This window comes from Chelonoidis abingdonii, chromosome 9 (genome assembly GCF_003597395.2).
Source record: "Chelonoidis abingdonii isolate Lonesome George chromosome 9, CheloAbing_2.0, whole genome shotgun sequence".
NCBI lineage: Eukaryota > Metazoa > Chordata > Testudines > Testudinidae > Chelonoidis > Chelonoidis abingdonii.
The window spans coordinates 58,400,121-58,423,648 of NC_133777.1; the positions used below are offsets into that span (position 1 = coordinate 58,400,121).

General features: G+C 40.0%; 1 protein-coding gene and 1 long non-coding RNA gene across 2 annotated transcripts; one reads left to right on the forward strand and one right to left on the reverse strand.

The window, feature by feature from the left end:
• The first annotated feature begins 597 nt into the window (after window positions 1-597).
• LOC142047325 (uncharacterized) lies at window positions 598-4,879 on the forward strand. The gene is made up of 3 exons (XR_012656546.1): window positions 598-1,079; window positions 1,717-1,803; window positions 4,695-4,879. It is a non-coding gene; the product is annotated as an uncharacterized LOC142047325 (long non-coding RNA).
• FAM81A (family with sequence similarity 81 member A) lies at window positions 1,380-20,028 on the reverse strand. The gene is made up of 8 exons (XM_032783622.2): window positions 19,951-20,028; window positions 18,223-18,496; window positions 17,346-17,464; window positions 8,204-8,333; window positions 6,158-6,264; window positions 4,703-4,838; window positions 4,081-4,276; window positions 1,380-3,501 (listed from the first exon to the last, which is right to left on the reverse strand). Exons 1-8 carry the CDS (start codon window positions 19,995-19,997, stop codon window positions 3,380-3,382), a joined length of 1,131 nt encoding a protein of 376 aa, XP_032639513.1. The 5' UTR covers window positions 19,998-20,028; the 3' UTR covers window positions 1,380-3,379.
• Window positions 20,029-23,528: the final 3,500 nt, after the last annotated feature.

Here is a 23,528-nt window from a genome sequence, read left to right on the forward strand (position 1 = left end):
CTAAAACCTGCATTCACCAGAGGAACCACACTGTTTCAACTGTCAGAACCATTCTGCTGCTACAGAAAGGGGTGCCCCACCCCAACCCCCTTCAATGAGCAAAATGAAGTGACCACATGATGGCAGAATGACACTATAAACCAGAACGGGCTGCTCCATTGTATAACGACTGAAGACTCTTCCTCTTGGTTTTACAGAGACTTTGTAAAGTCAATTTAGAAGCAAATTTTAGTTTTGCAAAAGCAAGCTTTTAGAATACCTAGCATCAATAGAAATATCCCTGTGTCTCTCTTTATTTCAAAGGAGACAGATTGCTGAGATTTCCAGAGAAGTGGATTTCACCAGACATCTTCAGTTGATATGAACAGAAGATATGTCCCCCAAATACACTGCTTTGAAAATCTCAAACATTTTGAAAGGATTAATATTCCCCTGTGGAGTTTGCAAATAAGCCGTTCAGCACCCGCTTGTGCAGGAAACCAGAAAGGGAAGCTGACCGGAGAAAAAGCAAAAACAGCTTCTCCATTTCTCTTGTTCAAGCAGCATGAAATGCAGAGAACAAACAAGGAGTATAAATGATGACAAGTAAATTAGGTGTGTACATTTTTCTGTGTTAGTAATCCAACCCCATAGCTCCGAGCTTTATTTTGTTGAAACTCCTGTTATGATTCATCAGCAGATCCCCTTCCATGAGTCCTCCCACCACACCATTGTATGTTCTTACTTCTGTCCACTGTCTCCTTCTCTGCTATCCTTTCAGCCAGTTCTTTCCCCCCTACTCCCAGTCTTGTTTCCCCACTCCTTTGGCTTTCTCTTTTTGCTGCACATCCCTGCAGGCTCTTCCTCTCCACTCCCACACTAACCACAGACCACATCCTGCTTGGGGCTTGAAAAGGATATCCACGGGGGTCTTGTGAGACCGAACTGCACATGTTGTTATGGCTGAGTTGAGAGTACCACAGCAGAAGGCAGGAGAACCATGGATCAGTGGACTACTGACTGAACCTGTAACCCTGTACACACCCACTGCTCCCACAACTGGTTGCAGTAAGGGGCCACCACAGAAGAAAGAAGGAAAGGTGAGAGGGAGAGTTTTACCTGCATGGTTGCAGAAAGCAGTGTAGATTCAGGTCAGGTAGCTTTCTCTCTCTGCCCACAGGGCTCTTGTTCTCTCACTCATACCTGCCTGGCACCCACCCCTGAAGTTTGGAGACACTGGTCTAATGCTGTTATTTAGTAACATGGATATGGATATTATTTTAGAAAGATATAATTTTTGACCTAACAATGTCCCCTTAATCACCTTTAGGGAAAAAACTGTTTTCAAAAGCAAAAGTCAAGTAATTAGCTGTTTTATATATGGGCTGGATCACACAAGGTTTTACAAGAGAAACATTTTTATTAAAATCATATATAAACTGTTTCTCTGACTTACTGTATGCTTGTTCTTTTCCCGTAAGATTCACTTTGTTACAGATTTGCTATTACAGGAGAAAAATCTCTTTTGTGGGGAGGCGGCGGGAAAGAGGGTTACAAAATGCCAATGATTTCTTCTTCACCACATATGGCTAAATATTTACTAGATAGGTATACAGACATCAAGAAAATGAATTTTAAAAACAACTGTTAAGAAATACCTGCAAATGTTTTAATCATCTCCTTCCAGTGAACAGGAATCTTATCTCTAGCTGCCATTTTAATTATATTTCACAGCAGGTGGCCAAGTGGGTGACACAAAGGGGGACTAAAAGTGTCATTTTTGCCTTTAGAGAGCATTGGAAATCAAAGCTGCAAAGTTTTAAGGTAAGTTCTATAATATGTTAAAAACACTTTTGGCTATATTGGCAGCAAATGCTAATTTAGCCCTTGATCCAGCAAAGACTCATGCATTTGCTTAATGTTACACACTGTGCATTTTCCTAAGGAAATCAATGGGTTTTAAGACCTTGCAGGATTGAGGCCTTAACTATCGTACTATTTGTTCCACAGCTCTGGCCCACAGAAGTCATTGGGAGTTTGCCACTGACAGTTCAATGGCACCAGCATTTGGCAATATGGGCTGGGCAAAAGTCCACTGAAGCCATTGCAGACTCTTATTGACTTCAATGGATTTTGGATCAGGCCTTATATTCTGAGTAATGGCTTGATCCTGCACCACTTGACGATAATGGGAGCAGGATTAGGCCCTGAATGAATATATAAAATATTTGTTTTCCCATCTAGATTACTACACACAGTGCTGGTGCTAATTTTCATTGTGTAATCTATTATGGAAATTGAAATAAGCACCAGTGTAATATAAAGTACATTAAGAGATTAAAATATTCTTTGGAAATTTTGTAAAATGCAATACTAATTCAAATCTACTTATCCGTGCTAAATTATTAAAACCTACTTAAATAAATTAAATTTGAAGAGTCAATTGTCTTACATCAGCAATAAAAATGCTTAGCAGATCATAAAACATTTTAAGATACATCAAAATGCATCTTATTTTTACATCATATTCTCCAGAATTATTTGAATAATCACTTTCTCCACTGACAGCAAAACCCCCAAAGTTTACACTGACATAATGAAACAATGCACAAGAATACAACTGATATTAAAACTTACAACAAAATACTGTATACATTATCCTTCACCCCCATCTCAGCTCTACCTAGATATTAATTAGAAAGATCACAATATCTAAGGACTTCGAATGACATGTTAAGTTGCTTGTGTTGCTCAAATGGATTATTCTTAGCCTACAACTACAAAATATAATACTATATAGTTAACACACACGCACACATGCATGCACACACACAATATTTTTACAAATGAAGCAAAGGTGTCATTTATGATGGTATTTGGATTTTAAAAACTGGTTTGTTAGAAGCCAGTTCTGCTCCCAGTGAAGTTAATGGGAACATTTCCAGTGACTTCAATGGGAGAAAGATCTGGCAACATGGTGAATTGCAAAGTGATATTGACCTGTTAAGGCTTGACTTTTAAACAGAGCAATTAACTATGGGTACAAGTGCTAATATTTCAGAACCCACAAAAGTGTAGGCAGCACTGAGGTGCCTTTAACAAATTTGGCATCGCATTCACCAATGTGTTACTCCACTTTTAAACAGCTGTAACTCCACTGAAATCAACTGAAGTAAGACAATGGTGAGCTAGGGCTTTGCTCACTAAAAATTATTTATCAACTTAGCTATTCAAAGCTTGCATTTACCGCTTACAGTAAACATACACACCTGTGGAACAGAAGCATGTTATTTGGTGTATGCACTTAATTACAGATTGGAATGAGGCTGCAGCCTATTTAGACACATAAATGCTCTTCTCTCTGAATAAATCTTGTGATCAGTCATAGTCTCGCCTCTCCCTATGTCGGAACTTCCTGTTTCATTTGGTGAATCTGCTTCTGTAGCTCATCCCTGTCAAGTTTCATTTTGGCTTCTAGAACTTCCCGTAGGGACCCAATGCTCTCATAGATAGCCGCAAACCCTAATTACAGACAGAAATTGAATTAGTTTTATTATTAAAACTAAAGAACATTAGAAAGCAAAATTCAAGATTACAACATATAACAGTGCATTTTTCATTATCAGTAGAGCAAATGTCCCTAATAAAGACAGACACTGAGCCAAATTCTCTGCTGGTGTAGATGTGTAAAACTCCACTGAAGTCAATGGAGCTATGCCCATATACACGTTATGGTAGCCGGGAGCTGCTGGAAAGCACAAGTCCACACCCTCTTGCCTAGCTACTCCCTCAACAGACTATTGAATTCTTCTGTTTTCTAAAGACAAAGAAAATGACAACAAGAAATCTAAAGCTAATTGGGTTTCACTCTGTGCTTTGTAGGAATCTCACCCACAGTGCAGATACCTGTGGATGCAACAGGTTCATGCACAGTTTTGTAAATACATCTTTTAAGTACCTAGTTGAAAAATTGGTCCTAAAGTTGGTAAACAGCTTTGAGATCCTCAGATGAAACATACATTAATGTAAATTAGTATTATTATCATAGCTAAATTATGGTAGCAAAATTCAGAGTACAGAGCTCGACAGTAGTGGTCCTACCAGCATTAACTTCAGCTTTCATTTCTTTTATATCTTCATTAATCTCCATCTGAAGCTTGCTGATTCGAATATTTATCTTCTCTTCAGCTTGTTTTGTTCCATGTTCTTCTACGGTTATATTTTGTATTTCTTCTATTTTATCAAGTTTCTCTGCCATCTGGCTGAATCTCATCTCTATGGCCCTTTCACTCATTGCCTGAGATCAGGGAAAATAATTATTTGGGCAATAAATTACCAAATTATTTGGGTAATAAACTCATTCCCTAGATATGCAACAAGTGTCAATGGTTACTTACTTTCTATAACAAGATTTAAACGTTTATGCAGTTATAAAATATAGTTAATAAAAATTCTCAAATTGGCTTGGTCACTGTAAGCTGCTGCTTCATTTTATTTTTAAGATAGAATATTTGTAAATGTAAAAGTAATGTTCAGATTGATCTATCGTTATAGGGTGGGTTTCAAAAGCTCCCAATCAATGGGAATTTTATCATTGCATCAACAGGAGTGGATTTATGCCCACTTCTGAAAATCCTACCAAATGTCAACTCAGCAACATTTGCTTGTATACATCTCTAGAAGTATTTTCAGAACATTTTAATCTTTTATTACAGAAACCTACGGTCTTTTCCTTAAGGGCCAAGGAAAACTGATCAATTTTCTGTAAAAGCTCTTTTTCAATCCGTTCATGTTCCTGTTCCAACCAGCTGCGGGCAGACAATATCTGGCTGCTGAGTTCCTCTACCGCACCTTTTAATCTAAGAGAATAAAATAAATGAGCATGTTTGCAAATATACAAGAGTATCTCTGGTTCTTTGATCACTGGGCTGTGGAGTTTTTAATGCAATCAACATAAAAATCCTCTTTTTCCTCCATAGCATGTTTGACAGCATATTCATGCAATGTTTTGAAATTTCACTGCTAGGGTTGGTTAATGTGAATTGCTTCAAATAACCAAGGATGAGAGAATGTAATAGAACAGCAACTAGTTGCACAAAATATGGTTGCAGTATTTCAGGCATATACGATGCAGACCCTTCAAGAAATAGTATGTCATAGCCTGGAAACACGTGTGACATCCCACTTTAGTCTTCGAAGGCCATGAGAGTTTGGATTGGAAAGGGCTGAGTTAAGATTTTAGGATTTGGATCTACATGTATACATTTAAATGTGCTGTAGTATTTGAAGTCCTATGCATTTGCCTCTCTCATTTTGGCATGGTGCTGAGATAGTTGCAGTAACTGTATATGCACATATATATTTGCAGCCAGTTTCAAACTGTTACACCTATTGAATTCTGTGTCAGGCTATCTACACATTCTTTTCCAGGTCTTACTACTCACATCTGGCACACAATGTTTTACAAATTTAGTTCAAAGTGATTTGTGACCAGATTTACAGAAGTATTTAGGTGCCTAAAAATACAGAAAGGTGCATAGTGGGGTTTCCAAAAGCATCTACACAGGTTAGGAGCTGAACTCTCACTGCAAGTCAATATGAGTGAGATGCTGAACTAACTTAGCTGCTTCTGTAAAATCCACTAGGCGCCTTTCTGCATTCCTAGGTGCCTTATTATCTTTGCGAATCTGGCTCTTACTGACCAGGGCGACTCTATGTTTTTTGCTGCCCCAAGCACAGCAGGCAGGTGACTTTCGACGGCGCGCTTGCAGGAGGTCTGCTGGTCACATAGATTCGGCGGTGCACCTGTAAGAGGTCCGCCAGTGCCACGCCATCAGTGTCCCCACTGCCGAATTGCCACTGAAGCCACAGGACCGTGGACCTCCCACAGGAGCGCCGCTGAAGCCACCTGTCTGCCACCCACACAGCAACTGGCAGGGAGCCCCTCACGGCTTGCCGCCCCAGGCATGCGCTTGCTGCGCTGGTGCCTGGAGCCGCCCCTGCTTACTGAGTACTATTACAGCAGTGAGCAAATGTACAAATTAATGTACCTTCACTTGGGTCCCAGTCCTTCAACACCTCACTCATGCAAAGATCCTCTCATAAGGATTACTCCGGGTTTGCAAGACTAGCCCTTGATTTATAAGTAGCATGATTTTCCAATAAGGTGAGTACTCACTTAACATCCAGAAGGTGGAGCTGTTGGTTGCTCTCTTTGTAGGTAATCTTCAGTTTTGCTTCTTGTTGCATTATTGACTGCTCTACTCTGCTCAGAAGGTAAGAAATCTGGAACAGAATTCTGAGTTTACTATTTTTCTCCTCAAACTCGTCACACATTGTGCTTGGAACATAAATACTTAAAAAGATTTTAAAGAGACGATGCTCTAATTGATAGGCCCAAACTTAAACCTACTTGCAAATATTCCTTTTAGTTTTTTAAAGTGTCCTCATCATGCAAAATCTACTAACCCACACAACTGGAGTGGCAGCATTACTAAGATCGCAATTTCTCAGCCAACTACAAGTGGGAGGAGCTGTGTCCTTGCAGGTAGAGCATCTGCCTGGACCATTTTTTGTGAGCAGGTGAGGAATACCACCTAGCTGCACCCCACCTCCAAAACCTCCCTGTGTGCGGTCGCTGTCAGGAGTACTATCCATGGTACGCATCTCTTGGGCAGGCCTGCATTCTTCCTTCCATTATCTACTGGGCTTTCTAAATCCATTGAGAGAGCATGTGGGAGGGAGAGAACAGGGATTTATCCCAAATGCACCCTTTAATTCCTATTATTGTCCATGTGCACACATTAGGTCATGTTACAATCTCATTCCAATGCTGAATTCTCATTGACAACAATGGTAGTTACACACAAAGATTGACGGTAACGTGGCCCATCCAGAGAACAGGCCCTGTACCCACAGTCAGTGTGCTGGCAATCTCAATGAAATTGTAATTTTAAAAGTTACTTCTTAAGAGCTGTACACCTCACTACCTGCATTACTCAACACATGGGAAATCTGAGTTTATAAATTAAGGGAATATTTTAATTATAAGTGTAGAAAATGCATCTTAAACCAATCCATTTTGATAAATCAGCTTCTATATTTGAGACATTCATTAAAATGGAACAGATTGTTTTAAAAGCTAGTAGGAAAAAACCTGAATTATCAGACTGGTCTTGTGTGCCAAGCGTTAGATCAGTGTGAAATTTTTATGGCATACAATGGAAATGCTAATATTCAACAACAGTAACATAAAGAGTGAGACTGTAGTTAGTGGGTTACGGAATATAGATTTTTTCCATGTTTTAAATTTGTAAGTGTAACATACTTGAATCATGGAAAATGTCTTTGTTGAGCTATTTCCTTATCAGGGTTTAAATACAGAAATTGGAAGTGTCATGGGATTGATTTTCCTCTGTGACTAATATACGCACAGTACCACTGGCTACCTCAGTGGGATTACTTGATGTGTTTGACAGAATTATTACTGCACAGATATAGGTCTAGATTGTGAGTGGCCCCTGTGAGGCCCCACTAGTGCACACGAACAAGGAAGAAGCCTGTCTCTCACCTGCATGTCTGCTGTAAAATAGATAGAGATAGGAAAAGCCCTGGCATCACCACCTCCATGCTTGCCCACGGAATCAGGCTGGTGTGTCATGCTATTCTGTGTAACTATTTTCTTATATGCAGCATTTTGTATAACCCAAATGGCTCGTGAAAAATGCACAAGGAGCAGCATCCGTGGAAACTGTGCCTGCATGGTGCAAAATGTTCCTGGTGCTCTTGCAGGCGCTCTGCATCACTCCTGGTTTGTGGTTGAATGCCACAAACTAACCCAGAGTGAACCCCTACTGAAATGCTGCCATTACTGGGGTTGCTTACAGAAGGCATTAGAACAATACTAGCAACCACTAAACAACATTTTTGGGACAGAAAATTATGAATACTTTATCCGGTTAGAGCAATAGAAGAATGTAAGTAGGTGAAATGGACGTACCTATTCAGATTTGGTCCAGATTCCAGAGCAGACACATTTGCATCTACATTTGCACAGTGTCATGGTATCTTTAATGAGTAAAAATGGTCAGGACCTTGATTATGTTTCTTCTGAAAGCCAGCAACTCCAGTGGGTTTAGCCTTAGCTTAACAATATGGTGTTTTTGTTCATGAAGTTATAAAACAAGTGATCTTATGAAGTGATCACTTGTTTTATACAACATACCTGTATTTCTGCCTCTTTGACTTTAGATTCCAAGATCATTTTAGAAGCTTGTTGGTCTTTGCTTAGGCTTTGAAGTCTTTCATACGTAATTTTGTGCTCTGCAGACAATCTGGCTAAACCAGCATCGCACCTGTTCAGATAGATAAATAAATACCAAAGCAATGGATGACTGTAGCTGAACACAATGTATAGGCCAAACTTTTAAAAATATATCTATTTTAGAATGGACATTTCTATGAAGGTATCTGTCCTTCCTACAAAACGTTTCTTTTCTATGAGAGTCAAAGAAATATTGATGTCTTATAACATCCACCCAATTTTCCCATAACTGGTATAAAAGTCTCCATATTGTAGTAGGTGCAATCCTGCGGTAGATCTCAGCTCTGAGATCATATGGACAAAAGGTGTGCTTATGGAAATCACATTACAAATTCAAGGATATACCATTTCAATACCTTATGCTATTCCTTATGATCCATCAGACATTCTCTTAAGGTGTGTGTGATTGGCCATTAGTCTGATACATAGGCAGCCACTTACACAGTTTACTTATTAGGTGCAATTAAAAAGTAATTATAAAGAGTATATTTAAATTATTGCACCTAAGCTGCTTTGGGTTTTACATGCTTATTTATACGTCTATTCACAAAATAATAGAATGCAACCATATTAACTACTCCAGGGCCAAATTCTGTAGTCATTAGTTTTTTGAGGGTTTTTTTCCTCCAGGTCAAGTTCGCATTAAAGGCAATGAGAGTTTTGCCTTACGAACTGGCAGAACTGGGCCATAAGATTGACCATTTCCCTTCTGCACATTGGAATACTTCTGTAATTTCACCACATTTTCAGGACAAATGGTGTGTTAAAGTACATGCCTGTGTTTTTTCCCCCCTCTTTTCAGAAATATTTTTGACTGATAGATTTCATCTACAATAATACAATAAGTGCATTAACTGAGTTGTAAAAATATAGGTACTGTAGGTTCAGGAGAAAGAACTCTCAAATATGAGTAATGTGTATGTTTGTTAAGAGAAATATGTAACTCTCATAGTTACATAATCTAATATATGGAACTGATTAAGATCAGATAGCAGTTAAGGTTTTGGAAGGAGCAGGCAGTGGACCATGACAAGCAACAGCAAGCTAACCTATTATCCAAATTAATCTCACACTTTAACCATTTTTGGTATCATTTCAGTTGGAAAGCATTCACTCAGGGATGCACTTTCATCATCTGAATTATAGCAAGTACCATTGTTACCTTTCAAGCACAAAGGGAAAGTAACAACTCAAATGGCAAACAGAAGAGAAGGCACTTAGCAATATGTCAGAACTATAATATGAAAATAATAAGAGAAGCAAAGTAACAGAGAAGTGAGAACACATTAGAAAGTCATCATTTAGCAGTTCAGTGTACTGGGGCAAACATGTGATATGGGCAGGAAGAACAACTTAAGCTGGATGTTTTTCAAGAAGATATGTTCTAAGAATTATTTTGGGGGAAGCGCTGACCAGTGTTATACAGGAGGTCAGACTAGACAATCACAGTGGTCCCTTCTGGCCTTGGAATCTCTGAAAAAAGTCAACATAGGACTAAAGATGTACCACCAGACCAGGGTATCTGTGGAGTGTTTGGAGAAAGAACAGAGGCAAAAGCCCTCTATGTTGTGACCATTAGTGGAAACCAGAGACATGAAATCATCCTGTGTCTATTCACCAACCACACACAGACTCCAAGAAGTGGTTAGTCTTGTGTCTGAGTTCTCATAGAAAAGTATAAAAAGCAATTGGTTTGAAACTACTGTAGCAAATGTATGCAACAGGCTTCTATAATTTTTATGGCACATTGTTATTTTTGTCTCATATGATCATAGTGGATCTTTGTTGTTTGTGTAATTGAATACACTTGATGGGGGCAGCTGGTTGTATGGAATGGAACATAAGCGATTTCCAAAGTATCCCAGATTCTGATCTCAGTTACACGGATGTAAATCTGGAATAAACTGAACATATTAATTTATATTTTTCCAGGTATATTTTGTTTGGTACCATATGGAAAACTGTGGAGGCATCAATTCAGTGTTAAGACATCAGCATGCTCTTAATGTTCGTTTTACTAGGATTTTTTTTAATTTTATGTAGTACTCTACTATGGTCAAAAGAGAGAATACCTCTATCCTGTACACTGAAGCATGTGGTTGATATCTGCCCAGAAGAAAGTACAGATATGCTGCAGTTATGGGGCCAGATTCTGACCTCCATTACACTAGTCTAAATCTGTAGTTAAAAGGTTTGTAATGATAAAAGAATGTTTAATGAATGTCTCCACTGGTTTTCAAATGGTACCAACCAAAATGCAGAAAAATAAGATAGCATGATTTACAATTTGAGTAATACCTATTTCTTAAAATAACTCTGGTTCAGGTTTATGGTAGGCCTCAGGTTTGAAGAGAAACTAACAATCTCATGAGACTTCAACTCCATTGGGCCAAAATCTCATTACAGTGACTATTCTCATGAGATTTTGGTCACATCCAAATTAGAATAAAAATAGAACCTCTTTATGGTTTTGAATTTTACTCTGTAACGAAACCCTGAGGATGGCATACAAATGCACCACCACTCCAGTCATACTCCTCTGAAATCTGAACAAGTTCTGGTTTCAGGTTCTTTTTTGGCCAATCTCTAATGTGATTATAAAGTTTTTAAATAGAAATGTATCAAAGTCTCACCTGAAGTATTAATTAATTCTTTGTGCTGTTATCGGTAACAAAATCATGTTGCCAAGCCCACACACCTAGCCAAAAGCAAGCTAATGGAACATAAAAACGAAAGAGAAAAAGTAACTTTTTTGTACCCTAACAGATATTCAAAGGCCAAATAAAAAATATTTGGCACATATTTACCTGAAGTAAGATCATTTCAAAAATATGAAGATACAAATGAAGGGATTAGAAGTCCCTGAAGAAATGTTGTTACTTGAAATCGGAGTGCTGAGCTTACAAGGCATAAAGGACCTGATTTTGAAAAGATGGATGCAAAAATACACATCCAGTCACCTACCTAATTTATTTGTGTAGTTACTAGGGTTATACATGCCATTAGAATTTTGTGCAAACAAATATATAAATACATAGTGTATAATTTGCATGCTTAATATGCCCATTTTGGTCATACAAATAATCACTTAGTTTCACAGGCATTTTTCCATGTGCAATTGCAAGCACACATTTTTGGAGATTAGACCAAAGGTATATTTTGTTGTTTGTTTGTTTTGCTTTTTCAGAATGTTTACTGCAAGATCCCTTTACAAATTTCTGTAGGTATGTGCACTCAGTAAGTAAAAAAAATAACATGGAAGGAGCTGGCTTTGTAAACCAAGTATTCTGGGTTTCAATATATAGTATAATTGCAGAAAACAGTGGTGTTTAATATAAACTGCACAATTATGGAGCAGCTGCCTTCCAAATCTCAGTAAGCAAAAGAAGTATTTAGTTTTATGAATCATTGAAAAGTGTTTTTGTTGCTAAGAAATCATTGGACAATAAGAGGAGAGTTCGCTGTTCTATTACTTCTGAGGTTATGCGTACAGTTGGAGTTAGGGGTGTGATTCCAGCTCGCACAGACATACTCACACTTGCTCTCATTGAACTAGCATGCTAAAAACAGTAGTGAAGCCAGGGTAATAGTGAGCAGCAACATAGAGTAGCTGAGTGGCATATGTACTCACAGGTTTCAGTCAGGTTTGTACTTTGCTAGCTTGTCCACTTGCTGCTGCCGGGGAACCCCAGCTACACTTCTATTTTTAGTGCGCTACCTCAGTGAGAGCTAGTGCAAGTAGGTCTATGCAAGCTGGGAATCACACTAAGAGCTCCAAGTGTAGACATACCCTAGCTGTAGCTAGTGGCTATATGCATATGGGCACCAAACCAAGTACTATACAGCAGGAGGTCCACAGAAGTACAAAAATGGTTTACTTAAGACTAAATCCTGTACAACACTCATGTGACATGTAGTAGCATGACATATATTCAAATGCGCAAGATAGCTACTCAGGGTAGCAGCGGTTACACATTATGCACTGTTCTGCCATCCAAGCAAAGGATGTAGTAGTGATGAGACAGTTGTGTGTCAGGAACAGTCAGCATGTGTCAGTCCCTGCCCTGCCCCATCTGCCCCCTGGGGGAAAAGGGAGTAAGCAAGCACACAATGCTTGTTTACTCCTATGTGCCTGGAACCAAAGAATTTAACAGTATATCACTTGGCTGAAGAATCTGCAAGCACAGTTAACATTTCAATGAGTTTTCTTACTGCAAATGCCATAGGCATCAGCATGCTTTTATTTATTTATTTTGTTGCCTTTATAGGAACTGAGCTCTCTTTTAGAAATCTGGCCCCAATTCTGAGTTCTGAGCCCTTCTAAAAATTCTGGCCATAATGACATGGAAAGTTAAAAGAGACTGGTCAAGCCAGAAGCAAGAGGGAAGCTCAAACTGCATTTCCAAGTACCAGATCAAAAGACCACCAAGATTTTTTTAAACTTTAAAATAGTTTTAAAGAATAATCTTCCACCTGCTAGATGCAAGATAAAACCCTCACTCTGTAAGCATGCTGCAGTTCTGGGCTTTTGCATTCTGTTGTATCTTATGACACAAATCTCAAGATGTTGTTGGAATTATACATGCAATTCACCAAGGAACAAACGTTGTAGGGACAAAAGAACAATATTCAAGAACAGCTAGCTGTAATAAGCATAAAAAAGCATTCCAGTCCACCCAGGATGGCTTAACAGTTTTTTTGAAGTATTACTTGATTTTTATGCTTTTGTGAAAAAACATAATGAACATAATTCACTGTGCACAGAAGTTTTAACAGCTGTTCCATTCATATAGCAAGGAAATGCACTCCAGTGCACAGGGGCCAATGCAAGGCAAAACTTAAATATTTATGCATTTATGCATAATTTACAACCACTGAAACCCATAACAGTGGGCTTCACTGGTGTGTGGGACCTTGGACGTCTGAACATGTGTGCTACAGTATATCAGTTTACTGCTAAGACACTTTGAAAAGATCATCCAGTGTTGTAATAACAAAGATTTTTTTAAAAAATTTTTTGGAAGAAATATGATCTCTCATATTCTTCAGGGCATAAATCAACCTCTCATTACTGCGGATAAAGAAGAAACTTTCCCTGTGGGCATGTTATTCCCTATACCTGCCTTCTGCAGGGCTTCTATTAACTTCCTTTGACAGTAGCCAGGACCAGCTACTTCAGAGACAAAATGCTGGATTAGATGGAGAACTAGTCTGATCTAGTATGGCAATTCTGATGTTCCTAAATCTTTCATAAAATTTCACTTAGCTTAATGATGCTGATTATTTATTATTGATACTAATAATTCATGGTGAATTTGTACAGCATCTTTCATGCTGAACAATTTCAAAGCGTTTTACAAAATGATCAGCAAATTATACGTAAGTAGATATGGGCATGAGGCACAAGCTGGAATCCGAATTTAAACTTTCCCAGAGTTTGGAGGGTATTCAGCTTTAGGGATTTAGGTTCATCCCTTTATAGAGATGAGAACAGCTGTGAAGTTCAGATTCAGGTTTGAAACGTCTCCAGAAGTTGGGGGAGTTTGGATTTGGGTTATGCTTCAAGAGCATCTGTCTATAAGGATAATACTACACTCACCGAGAAAGGCAGCTACCTGCAAGAACAAACAGAACAGCTGTTCAACACTGTACAGATGAGATGAACTACAGAATGGGTTATGATAGTCAAGAAATAACACCATATCCATTTGAAATTGCAAGGGGAATTTAGATAGGCAGAATGTAATCACCCAAGTTGATATTTGGCCAGAATCCTGGATTAACACTCAAATTCTTACAAAAACTGGTCAAAAGTTAACTCAGAGATCTAGCCTGATAACCAGCAGGCTAGACTCACCCTTTGGATTCTCCTGGTGGAACAATTTGGGTGAAATTATACAAGTGAGTTCATTTCAAATTATTGATGAAATAACTGCAAGCAATTTAGGACAGTCTCCCACTACATATTTGTATAGCACCAAGTACAATGGGGTTGCAGTCTCAGTTGGGATCTTTAGGCACTACTGTAATACAAATGATAATGATTATAATCAGGAGTTGTGGGAATTTTTACAGCAAAATGTGATTGTAACTGAAGGCAGTTAATTCATCTCACAGAACAATGTCCTCATTGAATTCAGCAGTTTACAAGTAAAACAAGTTTTCTTCCTTCCCAGGGGAAGAGTTTAACAAAATGCCTGATGGGGAAGCACGAAACTGCAAATAACAAGAGAAAATAAACTGGTTCTGTCTCAGTAATGAAGATGAATTTCCAACCCCCGAGGCACTCTGATGACTGACCTTGAGCATTGCACTTTGTGTAATCTCTGTCATGTAGTTATAATTATCGGGGGAAAGCGAGACCAACCCTGAGTAAACATATCAAGAAGAAATAATGGTCTAAGTGTAAGTGGGGGAATGGTCCCGCTATTGTGGGGAACTTTCCTGGCTTCTGCACTACCCCGGTAAAGTGGGCTGACGAAAGGATCTGAGTCCTTGCTCCCACTTCCTTTACCCAGAGGCCTCCCTGCCCTTGAGGACTCCCCTTCCACTCTCCTGTCTGGCAGAGTCCTCGTAACCCCAACAAGGCTGGGCCCAGGATTCCTGGGGGGCTCAACCCCCAACCCTGCTGTGGTCACCCAGGACAGGGGCTAGGGTGTCCCCACTCCGGGGTACTCTCTTTGCACTGCGCACCTCCCTGACCCACTGATCACATCATACAATTTAAAGCAAATACAAGTTATTTAATTAACAATTAATTTTAAAAAAGAATAAGGAAAAATGGGAAAGGTTAAAGGAAAACACATCACCCTGCTCTGTGGCAGGGACCATCACAAACAGTGTCTCTGGACATCAGGGCACTTCACAGTCTGTTCCTTGTAGGTCCCAGGCCTCCTTCTCAGGCCCTGGCTGTGCTGCAGGGACGCTGCGGGTCAGACAGTTGCTCTGGTGGTGGCCACACTCTCTCAGGCTCTGGGTGGCAGGACCCTTCTCCCCAGTGTCACCCCTGCTCTGTCAGGGTTATGATCCCCCTCCAAGTCTGGCCTGCAGAGCCTCTTGGCAGAGGCGTCTCCCTGTGCTGGGCCCACTGCCCAGGGTCCCCCTCGCTCTCCCCAGCTGCTCACCGCACCCAGCTCCGGACTGCTCCAGCCCCAGCTCCACACTGCCTCAGCACGGCTGCTGCTGCTGCTCTGCCTTCAGCTCCCTGGGCTGCTTCTCTGGCCTCTCTGGCTCCAGTTGCTACAGCTCTGCTCCCAGGGCAGGTCTGCTCTGCAGGCTGCTTCTGTGTCTCTCAGCTCTCACCTGCTTCCTGGGCTGCTTGTCTGGCCCCTCTGGCTCTGGTTGCTGCAGCTCCCCTCCCAGGGCAGGTCTCTATCTCTGGGCTGTGCTCTGGCTTTTTGGGCTGCAGCTCTGCTCCTAGCAGCTTAGCTTGAGCCCCTGCTCTCTCCTTAGCTCGGCCCCACTCTGTCTGACCCAGGCAATTCCAGCTCACACAGAGGACGGGACCCTCCTGGCCTTCTGTCTCTTTGATTAGCCTGCCCGCCCTGTCAATCAGGCTGACCTGGAACATTGGCCTCTCACCACTGTTCCTAGGCACTGTCAGTCTCAGGGTCCAGATTTGCCATCGATCCCTCCCCTTTTAGTGCTGGGAGCTAGCAACCAAACCCCCCACTGAACGTTAGTAAGGGGATAACTGTCCCCTTACATAAGTGCTGATAGCCAAGCACCATCCTCCATTTTAAGCGCTTTGCCATTTAGGGCCACATTTTGGCAAGTTCTCATTCATGTGAGTACTCTCCTTAAATTCAGTGGCACTACTTGCATGAATGAGCACTCACCAATGTGAATAAAGGCTGCACAAGCTGGCACTAATTGTGTTGCTCTAAACATGGCATCTTGTAAAATCTCACTGTGAATCCTTTATATGAAAGAGAGCTATGCAAGAAGACTTGTGCAGATGAATTTGGCAGTGACCCTTCAGTGATAAATAAATATTGTTCAATAGTTTGTCTGACCTGAAGACAACAAAGCAAAAGCTGGTTTTGTTCTTCCAGATAATGGGACAAATTCATCCTTGGTGTAATTCGGCAGAAGCCATCTATCATAAAGATTCTGTACGCGGAAATATCTCCTCATCTACAGCTGTGCAACCCCATTACCTTCTGATTGTGTTTTCATTGTCATTGGTGCCAGCTGTAAGTAGGTTTGTCAAGGTGTCATTGAGAATATAATCTAAAAACAAAGTGTAAGGGCTTGTCTACACTTAAAATGCTGCAGCAGGTAAACTGCACCAATGCTGCTGCACTAATGCAGCATTTCAGTGAAGAGAATACCTGCACTGGCAGCATAGTTAATCCACTTCCTCAAGAGGCCGTAGCTATGTCAATAGGAGAAGCCCTCCCATCAACATAGCCCTGTCTACACCAGGAGTTAGGTCCACACCCCTGAGCGACATAGTTCTACCAACATAAGTTGCTAATGTAGACCAGGCCTACGTGAGGGCTTAATTTGGCCTGCAGAATCTCTATCACTCTATGCTTTCCTCCATTCCCTTTACTTTAAACCCTGGGAATAACATGTAGTTTATCTAATGTTTAATAAGATTAATCAAGTTGTTTCTATTTCTTAAAATACATTTAAAAGCAATATAAAATTTTATATTGCTCCCTGGGAACGCACACTGTTCCATGGTATCTTTATTACAGGTAAGCTAATGAGTTAGTTCCACAAAAAAAAATAAAAATAAATAAAAACCAGCCTGAACCTCAGTCCTTTCTAAAACTGAACCAAACGGAAGCATTTTTAGAATTCAAGCCCATTTACTGAAATCTAATTTTGAGAATTAGCAGTCATGTAACTAGTTTTAATATTTGATACTGGAATGCAGATTATTGTGTATTACCATGAAAACATTGAGCCAAATTCATTCTGGGAGTTAGGTCAAGGTTAAATTTGGGCCACTGTCATTAAATGTAAAAGGAATACTTCAAGATTAATAGAAAATCAGCTGACTGCAAAAAACACCCCCAGAACCGACACTTACCTTGCAACTCTCCCCCGAAGATCTCCCAAACCAGACAACTGTCGCATTTCCAGGCTCTTTAAGGTAGAATTAGTTCCATAACTGAGGTTATCCCTGACACGTATCTGTTCCTGCAGCGTCTATAAGGCATTAATATGCAAACAGGAGTTCAATAAGTCACTTATTATACATTCAATAGGCCACTTATTATATTTTGCTACATCCAAATAAAATATAAAATCTATTTTTTAATTTAACAACAACTGTTTTTATAGGCATGCAGAAAGTGGTGCATTATCCTCATTTATGGCTTCTCCTGATTTTCAGGGCCCAATCTACACATACAACTCTCACTGAAGTCACATTGGAAGCAGAATTGGGGCCTGAAATACTAACCTATATTTGTCCATCTACCACTACCCTGCTAATTTCTGCAGAGGTCAGGTTAAGATTGCATATTTGACTGTGAGTGGATCACCTGGATGTGTGCATTGTGGGTGGTGCATGTGGAAAGTGAAAGGGAGTTTTTCTTGCAGGGGTAAGGAGTCTGAATATGTTTAAGTGGTAGGGCCTTTAAACTTAGGTTGAAATGCATGTTAGCACTGCATTAACTGATGATTTCCTAGGTTTTCTAGTTTTGTGCTGAAAGGAAATAGATTAGCACCACAAAACTGTTTGTGTAGAATTTATATTTAAAGTCCTGCCACCCCATACTGTTTTTTACATAGCCACAGAAAGAACTCCATACTCTGCATGCACTTTGTAAGGATGTACACACAGTTTATAAACTCTTCAGATCTTATACTTACATCACATATTAAATCTTACTACATTTTCTTATTAAACTTGGAGTCAATAGCAGAGATGGTGTCAACTCCAGGAAAGAATCAGAACATACCTCAATGTCCCGGTTAAGCTGCCTCACTATTGCCGTTATGTTTCTGATGTGTTCCTCTAAGAGTTGCCTAGCCAACCGATCTCCTCCCCCTTTGTTCTGCATTCTATGCAAAGTGGAAACAATGTCCTCCTTAATGCGAAAAGCGTGTTCCACAAGGGCAGCAGTTGTTTTCTCATGGCTTAGAATTCTGTCTTCTAGCTGATCCACGAGACTTGCAGATGCTAATGGGACTGCGGTCAAAGCTTGGCTGTGTAGTGGTATATTTCGAATCCGTCTAACAAAAGAAATATATTCAAACAAATGTATTATTAATATGTTGCCAGATACTGAGGGCCTTACTCAAAACTCTATTGTAACTTTTAACCACAGCCATGTATGTGAGATTGATACCACCTTAGTAGAAGCATTAGGGAGCAGAGTGCCTCCAGACAGAATACTACCACCCAGAAATCCTGAACACTTCCAGGGAGAGGCCCACTGCTGTACATAAGCAGGTGCAGCATTTGCTGCCATGAGTGGTAGGTGTAAAGGGAAGTCAGGGCCTCCTCCCCATCTCACGTAGGGTGACTAACCCAGGCATGTACACTTAACGAAAGGATATTAGTTAGTGTGTTTTGGGATGAATTAAGACAGACAAAGTAGTGTGGCTGGGAACATGAACTCAGAATGTTTTTGATTAAATTTTGCAAGTATTACTACACATGTGCAAACTTCGCAGCTGCTTTTTTTCCATCCTCGTTCAAAGCAATAACTGCAATAAAGTTAAATAAAAATAGACTAAGAAGGAATATCTTGAGTCTGCATCCATTCTTTTCTCTTCCAATAAGGCTACTCCTGGAGTATACATCCAAAACTTCTCCTCTTGGGAGCTGAATAAATACATGCTAAACCTTTGGAAATCCAGGAGGGACAAAATCCAAGCTGCTCACAGTCTCTAAGGCAACTTTTCAAAAAGAGGTCAGCTCCCATTTAGGCACCTAAATAATTGTGCAGATTTTTCAAAAGAGCTCCACGCTGAGCAGCTTCTACTGAAAGCAGTAGTTGCTGTTGAGGTGCTGAGACTTTTGAAAATCTGGCCATTGATGAACGCAGTCTTTCACAGAGTTAAGTTTTATAATCCTTTGGAGGAAAGATTTTCAAAGGCACAAAGAGAAAATTGGTATTCAACTCCCATTGAAAGTCAACAAGCATTGAGTGCCTAATTCCCTTTTGTGCCTTTAAATAGCTCTTAGTTATTTTCTTTATACACCTTAGTTATTTCTTTTTTTCTTGTATTCTGTATATGTTATCTGATATTCATAGGGGCCAAATCATGAAGTGAAGGCTAAATTCTGTTCTCGCTTACATTGTGCTGTAATTTCACTGAGGTTAATGGAGATGCAACCAGAATGTAAATGAAGGTGGAATTTAGCCCTAAATTTTTACATTCACTCCTTACTCATGAAAGACTTCCACTGGGACAAGTTCTGATGTCCTGGGTTTTCACTCTGTCACAGTTGAAGCCAGTAGAAGTTTTCCTTGAGAAAAGACTGAATAAAAGCTAAGGGCTTCAGGATTTGGCCCATGATTTGGATAAGCAGAGTATATGTCTACAATATTTAATTTAGTTTAGTTGTTGCATTAAGTACAAAAGCTACAACGTTAAGCATGATTGTAAACAGAGAATTAAAGAATTACAGATACTCCTGCACTCTGTAAAGTCTAGATTTCTAACATGACAGACTGTACCTTTCAGTAGGGGCAAGTGTCGGAAAGATTGGGCTTCGCTGTGCCATTTTCTTTTCAATAATTTATGTCTGTTGAGAAAATACACATTAAATTATTTAACAGTTGTTTATATCTGGCACGGAAATGACTTTGTGTATCTGTTTAAAGTGAACCTTAAGATTATGCTAGCAACTCTAACATTGGAAGACATTTTATATATTGCCCATGATTTTGCTTTCAGCCTACCTGCATCCAAAATTTGATATAACACAAAAAAATAGAGAGGAGAATTAGATGACTAAAACAACTAAAAAGCTTTTTCAAGCAAATGCAGCATGCATGAAAGCTGCTAGATTGACAAGCCTGGAGGCTGTTGTCCTCTGTTTATCCACAGAACTAATAATAGTAAAGCCTCTCTCTCATATAGCACTTTTCATCAGTCGACCTCAAAGCGCTTTACAGTCTGCAATGTGTTTAGCCTCACAACCCTGTTCTGAAATAGGGAAGCATTATTACCCCAGTTTTTTACAGTTGGGGAATTGAGGCACAGTGAGGCTAAATGCTTTGTCAAGAGTCACACAGTAGGTCGGTTCTTGGTGTAGTGAGGAATTGAATCTGGCTCCCCATGTCGTAAGCCAGTACCCTCACCACTGGACCATCCTTCCTCCCAGAACAAGGTGGGCACAGGCAGTGGCAAAGTGAACTTCTTAACAGCAGTCCGTGAACAGGACCACCACTAGGGATGAGAGGATATTACTATGTCAGGGCTTAGGCCAGGTGAAATTTGCCCTGTGAAAGGCCTGTAGGGAACTCAAGTGGTTCAGAAGCCTGGTGTTTGTCTTCTGCATAGGGATGAATTTGACATTCAGTTCTTGGCCTCTGTCATAAGAGAGAAGAGTGCCAGGTAGTGCCTCTGGTGGCTTTGTGATGTGGACATAAAAGCTTGTTGGAAATTTTCTAATAGAACATTTTTCTGTCAGAAAATGCTGATTCGTTGAAAACTACATATTTCATGGAAATATGTTGATTTTGATGGATTTCTCTTTCAGGAGAAGAATGGAACAGAGTATCCTGACAAGGCTGAAGTGTTCCAATTTGATCTTTTCAGAATGGAATGTTTTGTTTCCAAACAACTTTTCAGGGTTTTTTAAAAAATTATGTAATATAATACAATTTTTTTAAGAAGTTGAAATGAGAATGAAACATTTGTATTTTATTTAATTTTTTTTTTATTTCATGTCATGGGAAATTTCAAATTTTTTGGTTTTGTTGTGTCTCATAACAGAAAAAAATTCTAAATTATGGAATATCCCATGAAACAGAAAATCTGGTTCCCACGCAGCTCTAGTGGATACCTCTCTACTGTGAACTGGACTGAGACTCACCAAAGTATTTCATACAGGTCACCACAAAGCCACAAGATAATAACTTTCAGCCATTATTGACCTAGTGAGCACAGCGGCAATTATCTATACTACTTCTATTTCCCATTCTAAGTATTGGTAAATTTGGTGTTATCTCAAATATTACTATATGGTACCCATGGGTAAATATAAATTGTGTAAAGGTGACTACATAGTGATGTGAAGTTGAATGGCTTTGCAACTCATTACCAATTCTCCTGGCACTGAGGCTGCATGTCTTTGATATTTTTCAAGTATTTACCAGTATGAGAGAAGAATTTGCAACACAAGGATTCTTTCGTAGTTTGCCTCAAAAATGTTCAGATCATAATTAATATTAATTGTGCTATTTTAAAATTGTTTTAAATTAGTTTAATGGGAAATATTCACAAATACATTTCAATTAGAATGACTCCAGAACATGTAGTCACAACTGGGGTAGCTTTGATCTAGCTATCATATAACAATATCACTGAAGCCAAGGAAATAGCATATGGACTAGACACTCACGTACATAACCCAGGGTTTGTGCTGCTGCCCCAGCTGCTGCAGCTTCACAGGTAGGTCAAGTAGCCGTTTGTCTAATTTTAGAAATTAACTAAATTTCTCAGGTGATGTACACACAACATTTTGTCAGGATGGTCAGCAGGATCTGCTTACACCGGATTCCATGCAGACTACTCCCATTTGAGGTAAACTACAGTATACTCAAACTATGCCCTTGCTTTTCATTTCAGATAAAAAGGGGCTACATTAACTGGTTTAGATTTTTTACAAATTGGGACTGTGGGGAGATTTTCAAAAAACACAAAGGGCAGTTAGGCATCCAAATCCCACCGACAATGAATGGCACCTAATTCCCACTTATGCCTTTGAAAATTTTCCCCTTTAGTATTGCTCTCTATTATGAATAGTCCCATTAACTTCAACAGTACATGTCTGCAGGATTAGGCTGTGGCCTAGCTCGAAGCTATGACAATTTACACCAGCGGAGGATCTGCCCCCATGATTCTAAGGTCTTGTTTATATGAATATTTAGTTCAAGGTAAGCCAGGGTATAAATCTACCTCGATCTAGCCTGCCACGGAATAAGTATCCGTGAGGACCCTGCTGTCATGCATTAAAATTCCATAATGTGCTTTGATCTACTCCAGGGATCGGCAACCTTTGGCACACAGCTCACCAGGGTAAGCACCCTGGTGGACCAGGCCAGTTTATTTACCTGCCACGTCCACAGGTTCGGCTGATCATGGCTCCCACTGGCCGTGGTTCGCCACTCCAGGCCAATGGGGGTGGCGGGAAGCAGCGGCCAGCATATCCCTTGGCCTGCGCCGCTTCCCACAGCTCCCAATGGCCTGGGACGGCAAACCGCAGCTAGAGGGAGCCACAATTGGCCGAACCTGCAGACACGGCAGGTAAACAAACCATTCGGGCCCACCAGGGTGCTTACCCTGGCAAGTCATGTGCCAAAGGTTGCCGATCCCTGATCTACTCCCATTTTGAAGCAACATAATTTAAGTTCACTTCAGAACTTCCAGTGCACAGCAGCAGGGTCCACACAGACACTTTAGTGCAGAGCAGGCTAGTGTGGAGTAGATTTACACTCCAGCTTGCCAGGTGTTAAGTGTTCATATGGACCGTCCCTATGCATTGACATCTGTGGTCATCTAAACAAACCCAGTACTCACAGGCACCTGCAACTTTCTAAATCACTATACCTTTCTGATCCAACTCTAACCTGATATACAAAAATTACACAGAAATAATTCTAAACTGTGATTAAAAAAGCAGTAAAAGCAAGAAATTCAGTGAAAGCTGACACTCTCCTCTCAGTTATGGCAAACTTTTGCATGGATCACTTAATAGTGAGTGTCTGGTTGTTAGGATCTACAGTTGTACCCCAGAATTACCAATCCCCAGAAAATTTTAAAATATCCCAAGTTAAGAGACAGAGGCCCAGCTGAAATATTCATGAAATCAGTAATTGAAAACCAAAAATCCTTACAAGAAACATTTATAGTTAGCGAATGAACCCCACCCACTTCATAGCTAAGCTGTGATACTCTTGCTCCTATATCAGAGGGGTAGCCGTGTTAGTCTGGATCTGTAAAAGCAGCAAAGAGTCCTGTGGCACCTTATAGACTAACAGACGTATTGGAGCATGAGCTTTCATGGGTGAATACCCACTTCATCGGA

Coding starts and splice junctions, on each gene's coding strand:
- FAM81A (XM_032783622.2), bottom strand. CDS start 19,997: ATGGCACAGCGAAGCCCAATCTTTCCGACACTTGCCCCTACTGAAAG. Junction 4,839..6,157: donor CTCCACCTTCTGGATGTTAA/GTGAGTACTCAC, acceptor TTATTCTCTTAG/ATTAAAAGGTGCGGTAGAGG. Junction 3,502..4,080: donor GAAAGCTGAAGTTAATGCTG/GTAGGACCACTA, acceptor GTCTGTAATTAG/GGTTTGCGGCTATCTATGAG.